The sequence below is a fragment of the Oncorhynchus masou genome, chromosome 9, assembly GCF_036934945.1.
Source record: "Oncorhynchus masou masou isolate Uvic2021 chromosome 9, UVic_Omas_1.1, whole genome shotgun sequence".
NCBI lineage: Eukaryota > Metazoa > Chordata > Actinopteri > Salmoniformes > Salmonidae > Oncorhynchus > Oncorhynchus masou.
In genome coordinates, this window is record NC_088220.1 from 16,357,851 (window position 1) to 16,376,855 (window position 19,005).

At 45.1% G+C, this 19,005-nt stretch overlaps 2 protein-coding genes across 7 annotated transcripts in view; both read left to right on the forward strand.

Annotated features, from left to right (window-relative positions):
- Positions 1-2,065: 2,065 nt before the first annotated feature.
- Positions 2,066-15,030, forward strand: LOC135545568 (MORC family CW-type zinc finger protein 3-like). 6 transcript variants are annotated; one of them, XM_064973265.1, is made up of 16 exons: positions 2,066-2,375; positions 2,524-2,596; positions 4,942-5,074; positions 5,529-5,749; positions 6,206-6,353; positions 6,779-6,941; positions 7,225-7,353; positions 7,560-7,679; positions 7,980-8,083; positions 8,196-8,336; positions 8,561-8,677; positions 9,048-9,125; positions 12,260-12,622; positions 13,212-13,737; positions 13,956-14,116; positions 14,215-15,030. In XM_064973265.1, exons 1-16 carry the CDS (start codon positions 2,337-2,339, stop codon positions 14,372-14,374), a joined length of 2,676 nt encoding a protein of 891 aa, XP_064829337.1. In that variant the 5' UTR covers positions 2,066-2,336; the 3' UTR covers positions 14,375-15,030. The 6 variants fall into 6 exon arrangements, with proteins under 6 accessions (XP_064829337.1, XP_064829338.1, XP_064829342.1 ...); XM_064973266.1 differs by having other exon boundaries at positions 13,215-13,737; XM_064973270.1 differs by having other exon boundaries at positions 12,260-12,577.
- Positions 15,031-15,289: 259 nt separating this feature from the next.
- The window catches only part of LOC135545567 (coagulation factor VIII-like), a 30,116-nt gene continuing 26,400 nt past the window's right edge, over positions 15,290-19,005 (forward strand). Inside the window, exons 1-3 of the mRNA XM_064973264.1 lie at positions 15,290-15,686; positions 15,928-16,028; positions 16,832-16,954. Of these exons, the coding sequence (XP_064829336.1) occupies positions 15,523-15,686; positions 15,928-16,028; positions 16,832-16,954 (388 nt within the window). The 5' untranslated portion in view covers positions 15,290-15,522. The remainder of the gene's footprint in view (positions 15,687-15,927; positions 16,029-16,831; positions 16,955-19,005) is intronic.

Here is a 19,005-nt window from a genome sequence, read left to right on the forward strand (position 1 = left end):
CTTGCAACTCCCACTCCAAACCAACTTGTAACTCCCACTCCAAACCAACTTGTAACTCCCACTCCAAACCAACTTGTAACTCCCACTCCAAACCAACTTGTAACTCCCACTCCAAACCAACTTGCAACTCCCATTCCAAAACAATTGATTCCTTGACTCCTTGCCCGTTGACTCCCATTTATGTGTGTCAAGCTTCTCGACTCCTAAAACGGAGGAAACTAGTTTTCGTAGGCTACTTCCGAGAACACAAACTCTCATGTATTTCACAGCAAAGAAAGAGCAAGCCAGAGAGCTTGAGATAGGGGAGGGGTACAGTCAGGCATGTTGGCCACCAGGCAGACAGTTAGAACTGCATCGGTAATCAAAATATGTATAGGCTATGGCAGTGCTGTATTTTATACTTTGGTGAATTTACGAGGCAGATTACCAAAGATATAGCCGACTGTCTGCCTGCCCTGATCCATTCTCTCCCTCGCCTGCTCTTTCTCTTCGCTATGAAAAACGCTAGTGTGTGATGGGCTTCGGTCCGCTGCGTGTAGAAAATATCGGCCTACTTCTTAGGCTGGCTGTTGATATCTTAGGCAGTGGCGGTTCTAGCACCATTCTGCACCAACTGCAATTTGTATTCAGACATTTGGAACAACACAAATAAATAATCATAACATTTAAAAATATATACAAAAATAAGACTCATAAATATAAAAAAGTAACAAAGACAAATATAAACAAATTTGTGTTTTTGTGCACTGGAGCATCAATACATTACTCATCCCCCAACACCGTCAACCAAGAGTCAAGACTAAACCAATTCACCTTGCTGGTGTGCATACTGGTTTTATATTATTCTTAACGATTTAGCATAAACCAGAAAAAAATGCAACAATATGTCTGTGAAACTATATATTCACAGTATTGTGAAGAATTTTTGGTTTATTTGGTAGCATGTCCTAGTGTGACTCATTTGACTAATTGCAGTAGTACTGTACAGAATTAGAAGTGCACTATTTGATAGATTCCCCTGCTCACCCTACCTCGGGATCTCAAGCAGCAGCTCAAATCTGCAGGATGGGGGGTCTTGTTATTAGGAAGGATGTCTACCATGGATAGATAAAATAATTATTATGATCACACTTCATCAATTTAAATATTATAGGGACACCTATATGTAACAGTATAACTTTAGACCGTCCCCTCGCCCATACCCGAGCGCGAACCAGGGACCCTCTGCACACATCAACAACAGTCACCCAAGAAGCATCGTTACCCATCGCTCCACAAAAGCCGGCACCAAGGTCTCAGAGCAAGTGACCACACCGATTGAAACGCTATTCAGCGCGCACCACCGCTAACTCGCTAGCTATTTCACATCCGTTACATATACATTTGGCAGTCCAGCACGAGTTATTAGTGTAGCGTATTATTGTCTTGACATGACATTGAAATATCTTCACGCCTAGAATACAAACCTCCAGCCTTCCGTCATAAGAGTCAATTGCATTTGAAAATAAAGAATTACAGGGGGACGGTTTGGGAAAACGAATCCTGTGTGAATCGTCCTCAGAAATACCCACATGCCTGAATAATAATTGCATAACCAACGTCTGTAGTAATACACGTCCGAATAGGGCTATAACATGGAAAATAACAGGTTGAACCATTTAGAATGCGCCCCATAATCCCATGGGATCCGTCATGGGTGCACACAGCATAAATATGACATAAACAATTATAGTTCCTACACATCACATTCTATATGCAAACCAAATAGGTTTTTATAGGTTAAGTTGATAAGCAAATTGGCAGCATCATGCTCATGTTAGTCCTCTAGAACGCAGGTGTGGTCTTCCTAGTATGACTCTGAAATAATGAGGTGGCGTGTACGTGTGCGCGCATCCGTTTCAGCGTGTTTGGGAGTCTTCTACTCCAAAAACCATGGAGTCGTGCACCACTAGGGGTTGGCAGTGTGGTTACGGTTAGCGTTTGTTTAACATAATAAATAAATTGTAGAAATGGGCGGGGTTTGTGACTGTGGTATATAAACGAGTGACGACCTCCCCGGGGGGGGGGGGGTGAGCAGATGCCGCGTTTAAGTCGGAACTAGAAACTCTGAATTTTCGGACTCGCTAACTGTTCGATCGCGTCGCGTGTATAACTAGGTTACAACCATTCAGCGAGTCGAACATTTCAGATGTTCCTAGTTTCGACTAACACGTGAACGCGACAAGACAGACCTGTGCGAGCGGCCTGTTGCTACTCACTACGTAGACACAGTTTAAACTCTGTACTGTCTTTGACGTAGGTGTCGTTTGCCTGCTAGTGGCTTTCACTGTAAAAACATGGCGAGGTTTAGCGAGCATGGGATTCGCCTCAGTTCCGTAAGTATTTTTCAAACAAGTTATTTATTGTGTGTTGTAAGCTATTTAGTTTGTAATTTGCATTCGTTCTTGTTTGCTAGATGTGTTGTTGACGTTTTGTTTTTATTATAAAGGAAAATAGTAAATATCGAAGTTGTTTTTTTTGCAGATGAGTCCGTCTTTCCTGAATAGTAATTCAACAAGTCATACGTGGCCTTTCAGCGCAGTTGCAGAACTAATAGGTAACAACAGTCAACTTTCATTTTGATATTCTGTGTTTTCATTTCCCCTTCCGCTGAAGGCAGGAAAGTTACAAATGTTTGTGCCTAAAAATGTACTGGTGGCATGGCTTCCGCATAATAAAATACAATAGACGCCTTGTCTGTGTGTGTGTGTGTGTTGCCCGCACTTCATCGACAGTCTACCATCCACCTGTTCTTTTCTCATCGCAATATGTGTCACATGTGACAGTATAAGTTATACTTTAGTTATAACATGTTAGTATATTCAAATGAAGTTCCATATTTTACAGAGGAGAAAATGTTATGCCTACAGTAACTTCATTATGACGTCGCTTGCCAGGCATTCACATCATATTTTTCTCGCGCTACTAAGTTTTTTTTAGGTGGAATTTAGTTCCTCATTCATATCAACGCAGTAACACTACTTGCGATGCGCGTAAAATATGTTTTATATTCATGTTCGTTGTTTATTCTCATCTAAATTCTGTATATGTTTCAAGTTGTCAGAGCTGAGAAGCCACCGCTCTGTGCATGCATAGGCCCTGGAAGTAAGGCTGCTGATCGACAGTACTTCAGCAACCCCTGAAAAATCTGAATTCAAAAATATATCTATATTTTTTTATTATTATTATTTTAATGTAGTGCACTGGGCTTTTAATAGTCCTCTATTAGAGGGCAATCTGCAGCTCGGGCAAACCCCAGCAACAAAAAAATTGCAGCACCTCCACCCCTAAACTACTTCCCGCAGCTATGTGTGCATGATTATTGGTTGGAATAGACCAGTTTGTTCGTGCCGTGTGCATTGTCTGTTGGTCACCTTCAAATTTGTGAAAGCCTGCGATTTGCATACTAGGAATAACCCCGAGTGTGGTGCACACTGTAGACTTGCATTTGGTTAAGATACGCAGTGCTTGACTTGGGCAGGAACTCACCGTAGCTGAGTACCAGCACCCTAAATGTTCTACTACTTGAGCTCCTGTTCCCCTTACAGAATATTAACTCAAAAATATTGTGGAGCTCCTGCACCTAAATATAAACAGTACCTGCGCCCAACTTGAGTACCAGCACCTATTTTAGTCCAAGTCAAGCACTGAAGATACATTCTGGGCGCGTTCGAGCAGATCACTTTTGTCAAGGTGACCTGACAAAGTGTGTTGCATTATGGGGATAAAAATTGTCCGACTTGACAACTGCATGAGCTTTACAAAAACCATGTGATCAAAGGTCATGAAGTTTAGACTCTAGTCGACTGCAAATTTCTGAAGTTGCTCTTCACCAACTTCATCCTGCAGCCATCATTGCATTGTGGGAGGCTGTCAACCAATCGTTAGGGTGCATTTGTTTGACCCACGTGAACGTGACCAAAGATGTGACTAAAACAGAAACCAACCTTTCTGCAGTTCATGTATAATTGAATGTGATATTTGAGGCTCTCTTTCACCAATTGATAGTACAATGTACACACCCATATTTACAACTTGTGACTGTGTGATATGGGGTTGGAGACATGTTTATTTTTACATTAAAAAGACACTTTTATAAACAATGGCAACACTGCCATGTTGCACGTGAGCCTTCCTGTTGGAAAACCACATTCATGTCCGGCTTTCGGCTGTTGCAGATGCACCTCCCCCGACTTCACTCCTGGACTCAAACAAGACCATTGTTTTGTAACTTTGTTTAAAGGCCCAATGCAGTCATTTTATATCAATATCAAATCATTCCTGGGTAACAGTACCTTACTGTAATAGATTTCCATTAAAATGGGCAAATGGGCTTTTTAGAATTTTGCTAGGACTGTGTGGTAGTGAAAACTGAAAACTAGCTGTTATTGGCAGAGGTTTGGAGCTCAATTTGTTATTGGTCTATTAATGAATTTACCGCATGGTGATGTCACAATGGAAAGCCTAAACTCCAGCCCACGCAAACCTGCTGAACGTCCCGTGTAGATTTCATTTTCAAACAGCAACTATCAGGAAATAACACTGATCAAGTTTTTTAACACTTTTACAGTGTTAGTTTCCTCAACTGTTGTACAATATGATATAAAACACAGGACATCGTTTGGAAACGTGGGGTAATTTTTCATTGGAGCAGACATTTGGTCTGAAAAAACATCTGTTCAAACCAGTCCAGTTAATCTCACGTGTGCTAATCTGTCACAAGGGACCACTTTTACATTATGCAGGATAAGTTGGTCAACTGATTTTAATAATTACAGGACACCCCCTGTCTAGACACAGTTACTGTGACTTGTTCCACAATAGTTTTTACAATCATTTTTCATGTAAAAAGGTCTTTATAGATGAATTGAATGATTGATTGAGTGACTTTGTGCTGTGTAGATAATGCGTCAGACCCGGGCGTGACAGCCAGGCAGATCTGGATAGATGTGGTGGAGGAACAGCAGCAGCTCTGTCTGGCCTTCACTGACAATGGCAGTGGCATGACCCCCAACAAACTGCACAAGATGCTCAGGTGAGAAACACAGGCTTACGTACGTTTGGCTACACACACATACACACACACTGCTGTTTGATCATCCATGTTGCAGCCTCTACACACACACACACACACACTGCTGTTTGATCATCCATGTTGCAGCCTCTACACACACACACACACTGCTATGTGAAAGGTTTTACTGTAATTACCCATACATAAACAACTGAGTTGAATTACTAACATTTTGTCTTTGTTCCACACCCTTTTTTTTCTCACTTATGCGACATGCCCACTCTCTCACGTAAACCCGTGAACACACAATCGCTCTCTTTTCTCATTCTCACATACACACAAACACACATCCTACACACAAACTATCTCTCTGCACACAAATACAGACCCACTTCTCTCACTTCCACACCAATACAGACACATGTCTCCAACTAACGCTGCAATCTCACCCCACTCTTTCTCTTTGTCTGTTCAGTTTTGGTTTCACAGAGAAAGGGTCTGGTAAGGGCAGCCACCAGGCCATCGGTGTCTATGGAAACGGCTTTAAATCTGGCTCCATGCGTCTGGGTCGTGACGCTCTGATCTTCACTAAGAACGGAGGCTGTCTGACCGTCGGCATGCTGTCCCAGAGCTACCTACAGGCTATAAAGGCACAGGCTGTCATCGTCCCCATAGTGCCCTTCAACCAACAGACCAATATCCTTACACGGAGAGAGATAGGACCCAATGCAGTATCATTGATGCTTTGGAAATGTTTCCTAAATGTTTGTCATGCCAATAAAGCAATTGAATTTGAGAGAGAGGATGACAGACAGAGAGGAAGACAGACAGATAGGAAGACAGACAGAGAGGAAGACAGACAGAAAGGAAGAGACATAGAGGAAGACAGAGAGAGGAAGACAGACAGAGGAAGACAGACAGAAAGGAAGACAGACAGAGAGGAAGACAGACAGAGAGGAAGACAGACAGATAGGAATACAGACAGAGGAAGACAGACAGAGAGGACGACAGACAGAGAGGAAGACTGACAGAGAGGAAGACAAGAGTACATGCATGTGTGTGTTCGAAGGATTGATTGAAAAACTGTGTGTGTGTGCGTCCGTGTGCTTGCCTGTATGTGTATCCTGGTTGCTGTCCTTAACTATGTCTTACAGGTGCTGGTAGTGACTGAGGACTCTGAGGCCAGTCTGAATGCCATCCTGACCCACTCTCTGATCCACACCCAGAAGGAGCTGCTACAGCACTTTGACTCCATCCTCTCCAAGAAGGGCACTAAGATCCTCATCTGGAACATACGCAGGTCAGGAAACACACCCACGTAATCGCTGTGAGATGGCTAGCTAGTTTGCGGTGCGAGCTATTAGTGTTTCCATCGATGACGTCTCTCGCTCTGAGACCTCAAAATAGAAGTTTCCTTTGCTCTGCAAGGGCCGCTGCTTTTGTGGAGCGATAGGTAATGGATGCTTTGAGGGTGACTGTTGTCGATGTTTTCAAAGGGTCCCTGATTCGAGTCCAGGTTGGGGCAAGGAGAGGGACGGAAGCAAAACTGTTACACACAAACACATTCTGCTTATTTGTTAGTAATGACACAGTATTGGGTATCATCTCTGAAAGCAGAAAGGATCAGTGGCCAATTAATGATTCATTACAGGCAAGTGGGATATTTTATAATTCTTTGAAGAATGAAGTTGACACAAGTAATGAGTTCTACAATATCACGTACAGGAACAAAGATGGCAAGCCGGAGCTGGATTTCGAGACAGATGAGTTTGACATCCGGATGCCAGAGATCCACTCAGAGGAGACCAAGACTAGAGGCAGGAAGAAGAGCTTCCCTGGACCGCAGAGGACTGACCACACCATCCCAGAGATGGACTACTCCCTGAGAGTGAGTGATAAAAAAGATGAGTGATGATGTGTTACAATGAGAGTGAGTGTTGAGTGAGTGATGAGAGACATGTCAGGGTGGTTAAGAGAAAGTTCACTGTAAAACATTCCAGTCACCTTGGAACTCTATTCAACAACTGTATTCACCAGAGGATTGTGACCTTGAATGCAGCATAGCCAAACAGAGTGATAAAGGAAGGTGAGAAGGTCTGATGGTTTGAATAGGATTCTGAACAGGAAGTCCACTCCTCTATAAAGTCTCATTCATTCACATTCTCTCACAGGCCTACCTCAGCATCTTGTACCTGAAGCCTCGGACTCAGATCATCCTGCGACAGAAGAAGGTTCAGACCAAGCTGGTCGCCAAGAGCCTGTCGCAGATTGAGAACGATGTTTATAAACCCCAATTCAATGTATCCTTCTGTAGAACTAGAATCTGTTGGTCCATTCATTTCTATCTGAAAACGATTATTGCGTTTATCAAAGTATTCTGTAAGTAATAGAACTTAACATTAACATACCTTAACTTACATAGCGACGATGCAAAGTACTGTGGTCACTTGTACAGGCTTCAGTCTCTGCGTATGCCCAGAAAACTTAACTTAACCATTTCTATTAGAAAGACAGAGTTAAGGTCACCTTTGGGTTCAATCGTAAGAACAAAGACCACTATGGCATCATGATGTACCACAAGAACCGCCTCATCAAGTCCTATGAGAAGGTTGGCTACCAGATCAAGGTACATATTAATTAAAGACTGTCATGTTGAGTTTATCTGTCAACAGCTGGGGCCACAAACAAGATATATGATATGAGAGATTATGTGAGGTTTTGGTGTAATAGTTATACTGTAGACAATAATGTGCTCTCTACTCTCTCTCCTTTTAAATCACTCCTCCTCCATCTCTATTCCCTTCTCTCTCCCTCTAAATCCCCATCTCTCACTCCTATATACCTCACCCTCTTCCCACCTCTCCCTCTACTTCTCCTTTACCTCTATATCTCTCTTCTTCTTTCCGCCCCCCTCTCCCTGTTTCAGTCGTCAGGTCAGAGGGCAGGGGTTGGGGTTATTGGGGTCATTGAGTGCAACTTCCTGAAGCCGGCTCACAACAAGCAAGACTTTGAATACACCAAAGAGTACAGGTACAACACACACACAAATGAATCAGTATTATCATGAACCAGATGAGCAGATTGACATGCTATTTATAGTTCAGGATGTGAACATCCTCTGTATTGGTGTGGTTTGAAACAGACTGACCCTGTCGTCCCTGGGGCTGAAGCTCAACGACTACTGGAATGAGATGATGGAGAAAAAGGCGAGAGAACGAGAGTTCCTGGCAGCGGAGAAGAAGAATGAAGAGGAAGATGAGGAGGAGGAGGAGGAGGAGGAGGAGTGAGTTTTTATGTTTGTTTAGTTTGATTTATTTTGGATGATTGTTGCTACAGACTGTCAAATACTACCGTAACATCACAGTGCAAGTACAGGGCTAACATGGATGGCTTGTGGTTAAGAAACAGGAAATGAAAAGTGTGTGTTTTGTTTAACTTGTGTGCCCACAACAAAATATGCCTGGTGTGTGTGTATGTGTGCGTGCGTGTGTTTGTACATGTGTGTAGGAGTCCAGTGTGGCTGCAGTGTGAGGACTGTCTGAGGTGGAGGCGTGTCCCAGAAGGCCACTACAGCTCCACCCCTGAACACTGGAGCTGCAGCCAGAACCCCAACACCATGCTCAGGTACCAGAGAGAGACAGAGAGAGAGGGCTCTATTTTAACAAACCTAACCTGGCGTTAGGGCTGGAAAATGTCAGTGCGCTGGTTTTTACATGACGCCTTAGCGCCGCCTTAACGCCAGACAAAAATAGAGCCCAGAGAAAGAGAGTAAGAGAGAGAGAGAGATAGCAAGTGTGCATGCATTCAAGCTTTCAGGAGTGTATTTGCATGTTAGGTTGTCTTTGTTCTCATCAACTGTACTTAATCATCTGACCTGGGGTGTGTATTTCAGGACTTTCTCATCTGACCTGTGGTGTGTATTTCAGGAGTTCCTCATCTGACCTGTGGTGTGTATTTCAGGAGTTCCTCATCTGACCTGTGGTGTGTATTTCAGGAGCTGCTCTCTGCCAGAGGAAGCAGAGGAGAGTGAAGAAGAGTTAACGCCAAGCTACCAGAAGAAGACCTACAAGAAGTAAATATACCACCACCCACCCCTACTCTCTCCTCCACCCTACTCTCACTCCCTCTCTCCTCCACCCTACTCTCTCCTCCACCCTACTCTCACCTCCACTCTCTCCTCCACCCTACTCTCACCTCCACCCTACTCTCTCCTCCACCCTACTCTCACTCCCTCTCCTCCACCCTACTCTCACCTCCACCCCTCTCTCCTCCACTCTACTCTCACTCCACCCTACTCTCTCCTCCACTCTACTCTCACTCCCCTCTCCTCCACCCTACTCTCACCTCCACTCTACTCTCTCCTCCACTCTACTCTCACTCCCTCTCTCCTCCACCCTACTCTCTCCTCCACCCTACTCTCTCCTCCACTCTACTCTCACTCCCTCTCTCCTCCACCCTACTCTCACCTCCACCCTACTCTCTCCTCCACTCTACTCTCACTCCCTCTCACCTCCACTCTACTCTCACTCCCTCTCTCCTCTACCCTACTCTCACCTCCACCCTACTCTCTCCTCCACTCTACTCTCACTCCCTCTCTCCTCCACCCTACTCTTTCCTCCACTCTACTCTCACTCCCTCTCTCCTCTACCCTACTCTCTCCTCCACCCTACTCTCTCCTCCACTTTACTCTCACTCCCTCTCTCCTCCACCCTACTCTCTCCTCCACTCTACTCTCACTCCCTCTCTCCTCCACCCTACTCCCTCCTCCACTCCTCTCACTCCCTCTCTCCCTCCACCCTACTCTCCTCTCCTCCACCCTACTCTCTCCTCCACTCTACTCTCACTCCCGCTCTCCTCCACCCTACTTTCTCCTCCACTCTACTCTCACTCACCCTCTCCTCCACCCTACTCTCACCTCCACCCTACTCTCCTCCACACCTCCACTCTCTCTCCTCCACCCTCCCTCTCTCCTCCACCCTACTCTCACCTCCACCCTACTCTCTCCTCCACTCTACTCTCACTCCCTCTCTCCTCCACCCTACTCTCACCTCCACCCTACTCTCTCCTCCACTCTACTCTCACTCCCGCTCTCCTCCACCCTACTCTCTCCTCCACTCTACTCTCACTCACTCCCTCTCTCCTCCACCCTACTCTCACCTCCACCCTACTCTCTCCTCCACTCTACTCTCACTCCCTCTCTCCTCCACCCTACTCTCACCTCCACCCTACTCTCTCCTCCACTCTACTCTCACTCCCTCTCTCCTCCACCCTACTCTCTCCTCCACTCTCTCCTCCTCCCTACTCTCCTCCACCCTACTCCTCACCTCCACCCTACTCTCTCCTCCACTCTACTCTCACTCCCTCTCACCTCCACTCTACTCTCACTCCCTCTCTCCTCTACCCTACTCTCACCTCCACCCTACTCTCTCCTCCACCCTACTCTCTCCTCCACTTTACTCTCACTCCCTCTCTCCTCCACCCTACTCTCTCCTCCACTCTACTCTCACTCCCTCTCTCCTCCACCCTACTCCCTCCTCCACTCTACTCTCACTCCCTCTCTCCTCCACCCTACTCTCACCTCCACCCTACTCTCTCCTCCACTCTACTCTCACTCCCGCTCTCCTCCACCCTACTTTCTCCTCCACCCTACTCTCTCCTCACCCTCTCCTCCACCCTACTCTCCTCCACCCTACTCTCACCTCCACCCTACTCTCTCCTCCACTCTCCTCCACCCTACTCTCTCTCCTCCACCCTACTCTCTCCTCCACTCTACTCTCACTCCCTCTCTCCTCCACCCTACTCTCACCTCCACCCTACTCTCTCCTCCACTCTACTCTCACTCCCGCTCTCCTCCACCCTACTCTCTCCTCCACTCTACTCTCACTCACCCTCTCCTCCACCCTACTCACCTCCACCCTACTCTCTCCTCCACTCTACTCTCACTCCCTCTCTCCTCCACTACCTCACTCCCTCTCTCCTCCACCCTACTCTCTCCTCCACTCTACTCTCACTCCCTCTCTCCTCCACCCTACTCTCACCTCCACCCTACTCTCCTCCACTCTACTCTCACTCCCTCTCTCCTCCACCCTACTCTCACCTCCACCCTACTCTCTCCTCCACTCTACTCTCACTCCCTCTCTCCTCCACCCTACTCTCTCCTCCACTCTACTCTCACTCCTTCTCTCCTCCACCCTACTCTCCTCCACCCTACTCTCTCCTCCACTCTACTCTCACTCCCTCTCTCCTCCACTCTACTCTCACTCCCTCTCTCCTCCACCCTACTCTCTCCTCCACTCTACTCTCTCCTCCACTCTACTCTCACTCCCTCTCTCCTCCACCCTACTCTCTCCTCCACCCTACTCTCTCCTCCACTCTACTCTCACTCCCTCTCTCCTCCACACTACTCTCTCCTCCACTCTACTCTCACTCCCTCTCTCCTCCACCCTACTCTCTCCTCCACCCTACTCTCTCCTCCACTCTACGCTCACTCCCTCTCTCCTCCACCCTACTCTCTCCTCCACTCTACTCTCTCCTCCACCCTACTCTCTCCTCCACTCTACTCTCACTCCCTCTCTCCTCCACTCTACTCTCACTCCCTCTCTCCTCCACCCTACTCTCTCCTCCACCCTACTCTCTCCTCCACTCTACTCTCACTCCCTCTCTCCTCCACCCTACTCTCTCCTTCACTCTGCTCTCTCCTCCACCCTACTCTCTCCTCCACTCTACTCTCACTCCCTCTCTCCTCCACCCTACTCTCACCTCCACCCTACTCTCACTTCCACCCTACTCTCTCCTCCACTCTACTCTCACTCCCTCTCTCCTCCACCCTACTCTGCTCTTCATGTACGCCAGATGCACAGCCAATTAATATCTGTACTGGCACTTTGTTTGATGTGTTTGTGCATGGCTGTGTGTGTGGCTAGTGGCTACGCATGTGTGGGTGTGTGGGTGTGGGTGTGTATATGCAATGCCATGTATTTGCACTCTCTGTGTGCATGTGTCAGTTTGTGGTTTGCAGCCTGTGAGTTTTACGTTGTTATTCTCAGTAAAAACCACAGTGTCAGAGCAAACCTGACTTCCTCCTTCAGTTGAATATTTTCTTCATATTTATACTTTAGGCCTACTCTACCATGCTTATCTATACTGTACTGAGCCATGTATCTCGGTTGTTCCATTCACTGCTGTTTCCATTCTGTGTCTAAAAAGGGACCAAGGCCTGGTCAGAAAACGAGGCCGTCCTCGGAAGCACCATGTACTCCCCCAAGGCCTGTCTGAGCCGGTCCTCCTCCGCCCTCTGCCCCGTGATGCCCCCCTCCCTCTGACTGAACCGGTCCTCCTCCGCCCCCTACCCCCTGATGCCCCCCTGCCTCTGACTGAACCGGTCCTCCTCCGCCCTCTACCCCCTGATGCCCCCCTCCATCTGCTCACAGAGGAGACTGAAAACAGCGAGCAGAATAAGCCAGTGGCTCCACTGGTGGCCACTTTAGAGGATGACGAGGACAACATGGCACAGTCCAAGTCTGGGTCAGAGACATGCGCACCCACACGCGCATGCAAACGCTCATACAGGTAACTGCCAAAATAAAGGAAACACCACCATATGTCTTAATAGGGCGTTGGACCTCCACGAGCCAGAACAGCTTCAATGCACCTTGGCATAGATTCTACAAGTGTCTGGAACTCTATTGGAGGGATGCAACACCATTGTTCTATGAGAAATTACCATTATTTGGTATTTTGTTGGTGTTGGAAAACACTGTTTCTGGCACTGCTCCAGAATCTTCCAGAATTTGGGTTGAGATCTGGTGACTGAGACACACACACACACCCCCTTTAAACTATGCTCCTTTGAGACCCCTCTTTCAAAGTCACTGCGATCTCTTCTAGCCATTATAGCCAAAATGATGGGCAACTGGGCATTTTTATACACCCTACGCATGATGCTATTGCTTAATTAACTCAGGAACCACACCTGTGTGGAAGTATCTGCTTTCAATATATTTTGTATCCCTCATTTACTCAAGTGTTTCCTTTATTTTGGCAGTTACATGTACATATACACTCACGCTTACTCGAACACACACACTCTTACACACACACAAATGCACATATCGATAGATACACACACAAACACACACTCAGTCTCTCTCTGTCTCAGCAGAAACAAGCGGAAGTCAATATGGCCGCCCAGGGACATGGAAAAGAGACCACAACCATGGGCGGGTCCACACCCATTCGCTGACGAGATCCAAGATGTGCAACAACCTGGGAAAGACGGCAACGAACCACAGACACTGACTGGGCAGACAGAGAAGACCAAGGGGGAAAAGGCACCACTCGGGGCCACCAGAGGAGGCCTTTCCCAGCCCAGCTCCAGCCTTGCCTGGCCTCCCTCACTCACTTCAGCCCAGACGGTGGTGGTGTCCCCCCTGAGTCGTCCGGAGGGCCCCTGGCCCCGGGCTCTGACCCTGGAGGGAGCTGGTTCAGAAAGGGGAGCCCTGGTCCAGAGACTGGCTGGACTGGAGAAGGAGGCTCAGAGGCTGAGGAGGATACTGGGTTCCAATGCACCCCCAGCAACGCAGGACACTGTGGTGATGACAGAGGCTGCCTCTGAGGATAAGGCATCTGGTGGGGCAGGGGCGGAGACAACGGTGGCCATGGTAACCAAACAGGACCAAAAGGAGGTCAGTAGGGTTAACTGTGAATTTAGTAAAGGTCCGAATGTTTTTCAAGATTAGTGAAATCAAAAGACCTACTATCCCCATTAGGATAAATGAAGAACATTATAAAATGGTTAGTTCCAAGCTTTCTTATTAGTTCAAACTGGTATTCTAGCTGTCAATTCTTCTGAATTTAAACTTTTATAGAGAAATGTATCCCATTACCTCTTTTCTCACGACAGTGTGAGAGCTCAGCTTCCCCTGGCATACCAGGGCTGGTTGTGGAGGGCATCCAGCCCCAGAGAGAGCAGCCTGAGCTGGGCAGGCTGAGGAGGGAGAAGGCTGACCCCCAGAGCAGGCTGAGACAGACTGACAGCCCAGTGACCAGGGACCAGAGCTCCCGGTATGTTTACCCACACAGAGACAGAAACACACCCTATAATCCATTGGTTCTTTAGATTTGCATTCTCTCTATAACTTTCTGCTCTCTGTATTTCCCAGTATTGTGCAGGAGAACCTCCACAAAATCCGAGGGAACGTGGTGGCTCTGCTGTCAGCCATCCTGCCCCACCTGGACCTGCAGGGCATCAGCCTGGACACGCCAGACGTAGACAGCATCCTGCAGCAGATCATAGACGCCAACTCACTGTCTCCACTCTAGAACCCACTCTCAGTGCTCTAGAACCCACTCTCAGTGCTCTAGAACCCGCTCTCAGTGCTCTAGAACCCGCTCTCAGCACTCTAGAACTCACTCTCACCACTAGTACTTATGCTCACCACTCAACTGTAGGTAACATATCGTTTCTTTTTCCATACCAACCTGGAACCCCTATGTCCACAACACATTATCCACACACTGACTCACATTGTAATGGCTGACCATCTTAATAGCCCAACTGACTATCACATTGTAAATACTTTATCCCCAATTGACCCTGCCTAAGTTCAGATGCGTTGTACTGTACTCATTGAGTGTGAGATGTTGTAATACTGTACTCAGATCAGCTTGCTGTGCTGTACCTTCACCATATGTAAAGGATCCACATAAGTAACCAGCAGTCTGCTTCATTTAATATCATGTGTTATTACTTGTCAATCAGAGACCCTGGCTTGTGTGAGAGAAGCTGAGAAGCCTATTACTGTTTGCTTTTCATCCTTGCTACTGTTTTTAATACGTTTGTTATTATTTTGTCATTTTAATATATGAACATGTTCCTTGATAGTGTTAGGGCTGGACTTAAACAACCCTGTCATTACAATGTTTTATAGTTTTACTGTTTGTTTGCTTGCATATCTTTTTAAAGAAAATCAACCAGGTATCATGATTTTGTGATCTTTTGTCTGACTTGAGTTTAACAGGCACCATTTTTGTTCTAAACACCATACCCCTGGTCTTGTCTGAAGCATGTTGTTATGTGTGTTTGAGTTCAACCAATGAGAAATAGCTAACAAAAGTTTATCAAATTCGGCAGTAGACAATATTGACCACAGGGAGGCAGAGTGGCCATCATCATTTTCCTATATTTTACTGTGAGCAACACTGAAACAGACACGTCTAACTTCACTATTTCCAACTCACTACAAGCTCTACATATACACACACTCACTCCCCCTGTCTCTCACATTCATACACACTGTCTTTCTCTCTCTCTCTCCCTGTGACTATCTCTAGTTTTGAACGTTCCCTTTAAATACCCTCCCTAACGGGAAATAACGGTAGTACGCTGCCTGCTACCGTCCGGTCAGGCTATCCGATTTCTCTACGGTCAGTGAATTTACGTGCAGTCGGACAGGTGCCCGTGCTTTGCGATGAGAACGCTGTTGATATCACTCCTCTGGGTCCTCGGCGTGGTGGAGGAGACCGTGGCCGTACCTGCCGTAGGCAGACATGCCACGAGAGAGTTCTACATCGCCGCGGTTGAGATTGGTTGGGACTATCTTTACTGGGGCAGCGCTGACTCGTCGGAACAAAGGTGACGTTCTATCAAATCATTACCTAATATCTATCCCTTGTTTGTTGTTTTTTTGCTTTGAAGACTAGGTTTTTTAAGTCTGTCGGGTTAAACGTCAATATTGTAGTAGACTATTCTATTCAATTAAAAGTTGAAGATGTATATAACCTTGTAGGACATTTGATTTGTTTTCATGTTTAAATCATTGCATTATACATTATTTTTAAAAATGTAAATATCCATGTTGATTATGAACTTCTAGGAGGAGGACCAAGGATTCCCCTCAGAAATACATAAAGGCTGTTTATAGAGAATACACTGATTCCACATATTCAGTCCCCAAACCTACATCAACATGGGCAGGTATGTGTACTCATTTTATGTATTAATTATGAATTACTTTAATTAGGTATATCTTTAAAATAAAATATATGCTACCACACACAGTGGTGTAAAGTACTGAAGTAAAACTACTTTAAAGTGCTACTTAAGTAGTTTATAGGGGTATCTGTACTTTACTATTTATATTTTTTGCCAACTTTTATGTTTACTTCACTACATTCTTAAAGGAATTATGTACTTTTTACTCCATACATTTTCCCTGGCAGCAAAAAGTATTCATTACATTTTGATGGGAAAATGGTCCAATTCACACACTTAACAAGATAATATCCCTGGTCATCCCTACTGCCTCTGATCTGGCGGACTCACGAAACACAAATGCTTTGTTTGTAAATTATGTCTGAGTGTTGGAGTGTGCCCCTTGCTATCCGTCAATAAAAATAACAACAATTAAATAGTGCCGTCTGGTTTACTTAATAAAAGGAATTTGAAATGGTTTATACTTTTACTTTTGATACTTAAGTATATTTGAGCATTCCATTTACTTTTAAAACCAAACACTTTTAGACTTTTACTCAAGTAATATTTTACTTTTACTTGAGTCATTTTCAATGAAGGTTTCTTTACTTTTACTCAAGTATGACAAGTGAGTTATTTTTCCACCGCTGACCACACACACACACACACACACACACACACACACACACACACACACACACACACACACACACACACACACACACACACACACACACACACACACACACACACACACACACACACACACACACACACAGAGAGAAACAGAGTGCTTTGTGTTGCAGGTATCCAGGGTCCGGTGATCCATGCCCAGGCCAGTGACAGGGTGGTGGTGTACTTTAAGAACCTGGCTTCCCAGCCCTACAGTATCAGCCCTGTGGGGGTCAGCTACTGGAAACAGTCTGAGGGTAATGTCTTTATGTATTTATGTTTACCTACTAACTTACTATTGGAAACAGTCTGAGGGTAATGTCTTTATGTATTTATGTTTACCTACTAACTTACTATTGGAAACAGTCTGAGGGTAATGTCTTTATGTATTTATGTTTACCTACTAACTTACTACTGGAAACAGTCTGAGGGTAATGTCTTTATGCCTACCTACTAACTTACTACTGGAAACAGTCTGAGGGTAATGTCTTTATGTACCTTAGCTTACTACTGGAAACAGTCTGAGGGTAATGTCTTTATGCCTACCTACTAACTTACTACTGGAAACAGTCTGAGGGTAATGTCTTTATGTCTATCTACTAGCTTACTACTGGAAACAGTCTGAGGGTAATGTCTTTATGTCTACCTACTAGCTTACTACTGGAAACAGTCTGAGGGTAATGTCTTTATGTCTTTATGTTTTACTACTGGAAACAGTCTGAGGGTAATGTCTTTATGCCTACCTACTAGCTTTATGCCTACCTACTAGCTTACTACTGGAAACAGTCTGAGGGTAATGTCTTTATGTATTTATGTTTACCTACTAACTTACTACTGGAAACAGTCTGAGGGTAATGTCTTTATGTATTTATGTTTACCTACTAACTTACTACTGGAAACAGTCTGAGGGTAATGTCTTTATGCCTACCTACTAGCTTACTACTGGAAACAGTCTGAGGGTAATGTCTTTATGTATTTATGCCTACCTACTAGCTTACTATTGGAAACAGTCTGAGGGTAATGTCTTTATGCTTACCTACTAGCTTACTACTGGAAACAGTCTGAGGGTAATGTCTTTATGTATTTATGTTTACCTACTAACTTACTACTGGAAACAGTCTGAGGGTAATGTCTTTATGCCTACCTACTAGCTTACTACTGGAAACATTGTCTTTATGTATTTTGTTTCCCTTTCTAACTTACTACTGGAAACAGTCTGAGGGTAATGTCTTTATGCCTACCTACTAGCTTACTACTGGAAACAGTCTGAGGGTAATGTCTTTATGCCTACCTACTAGCTTACTACTGGAAACAGTCTGAGGGTAATGTCTTTATGTATTTATGTTTACCTACTAACTTACTACTGGAAACAGTCTGAGGGTAATGTCTTTATGCCTACCTACTAACTTACTACTGGAAACAGTCTGAGGGTAATGTCTTTATGCCTACCTACTAGCTTACTACTGGAAACAGTCTGAGGGTAATGTCTTTATGCCTACCTACTAGCTTACTACTGGAAACAGTCTGAGGGTAATGTCTTTATGTATATCTACTAACTTACTACTGGAAACAGTCTGAGGGTAATGTCTTTATGCCTACCTACTAGCTTACTACTGGAAACAGTCTGAGGGTAATGTCTTTATGTATTTATGTTTACCTACTAACTTACTACTGGAAACAGTCTGAGGGTAATGTCTTTATGCCTACCTACTAGCTTACTACTGGAAACATTGTCTCTATGTCTTCATGCTTCCCTTTCTAACTTACTATTGGAAACAGTCTGAGGGTAATGTCTTTATGCCTACCTACTAGCTTACTACTGGAAACAGTCTGAGGGTAATGTCTTTATGTATTTATGTTTACCTACTAACTTACTACTGGAAACAGTCTGAGGGTAATGTCTTTATGCCTACCTACTAGCTTACTACTGGAAACATTGTCTCTATGTCTTCTTGTTTCCCTTTCTAACTTACTACTGGAAACAGTCTGAGGGTAATGTCTTTATGTCTTTATGTCTACCTACTAACTTACAGTAAATACTAAATCTGCGTGTCTATCTACTAACTTACCGTAAACACTAAATCTGTTTGTCTACCTACTAACTTACTGTAAATACTAAATATGTGTGTCTATCTACTAACTTACCGTAAATACTAAATCTGTGTGTTTATCTACTAATTTACCGTAAATTGTAAGCCACTGTCCCATCCTAGAACTAGTGTTATAAAGTATACTGAACCCAATAAAGAGCTTCCCCACTGTTGTACACTTGAATTAAGTGTGTGTGTGTGTGTGTGTGTGTGTGTGT

Coding starts and splice junctions, on each gene's coding strand:
- LOC135545568 (XM_064973265.1), top strand. CDS start 2,337: ATGGCGAGGTTTAGCGAGCATGGGATTCGCCTCAGTTCC. Junction 5,750..6,205: donor GCCCTTCAACCAACAGACCA/ATATCCTTACAC, acceptor ACTATGTCTTAC/AGGTGCTGGTAGTGACTGAG. Junction 13,738..13,955: donor CCAAACAGGACCAAAAGGAG/GTCAGTAGGGTT, acceptor TTCTCACGACAG/TGTGAGAGCTCAGCTTCCCC.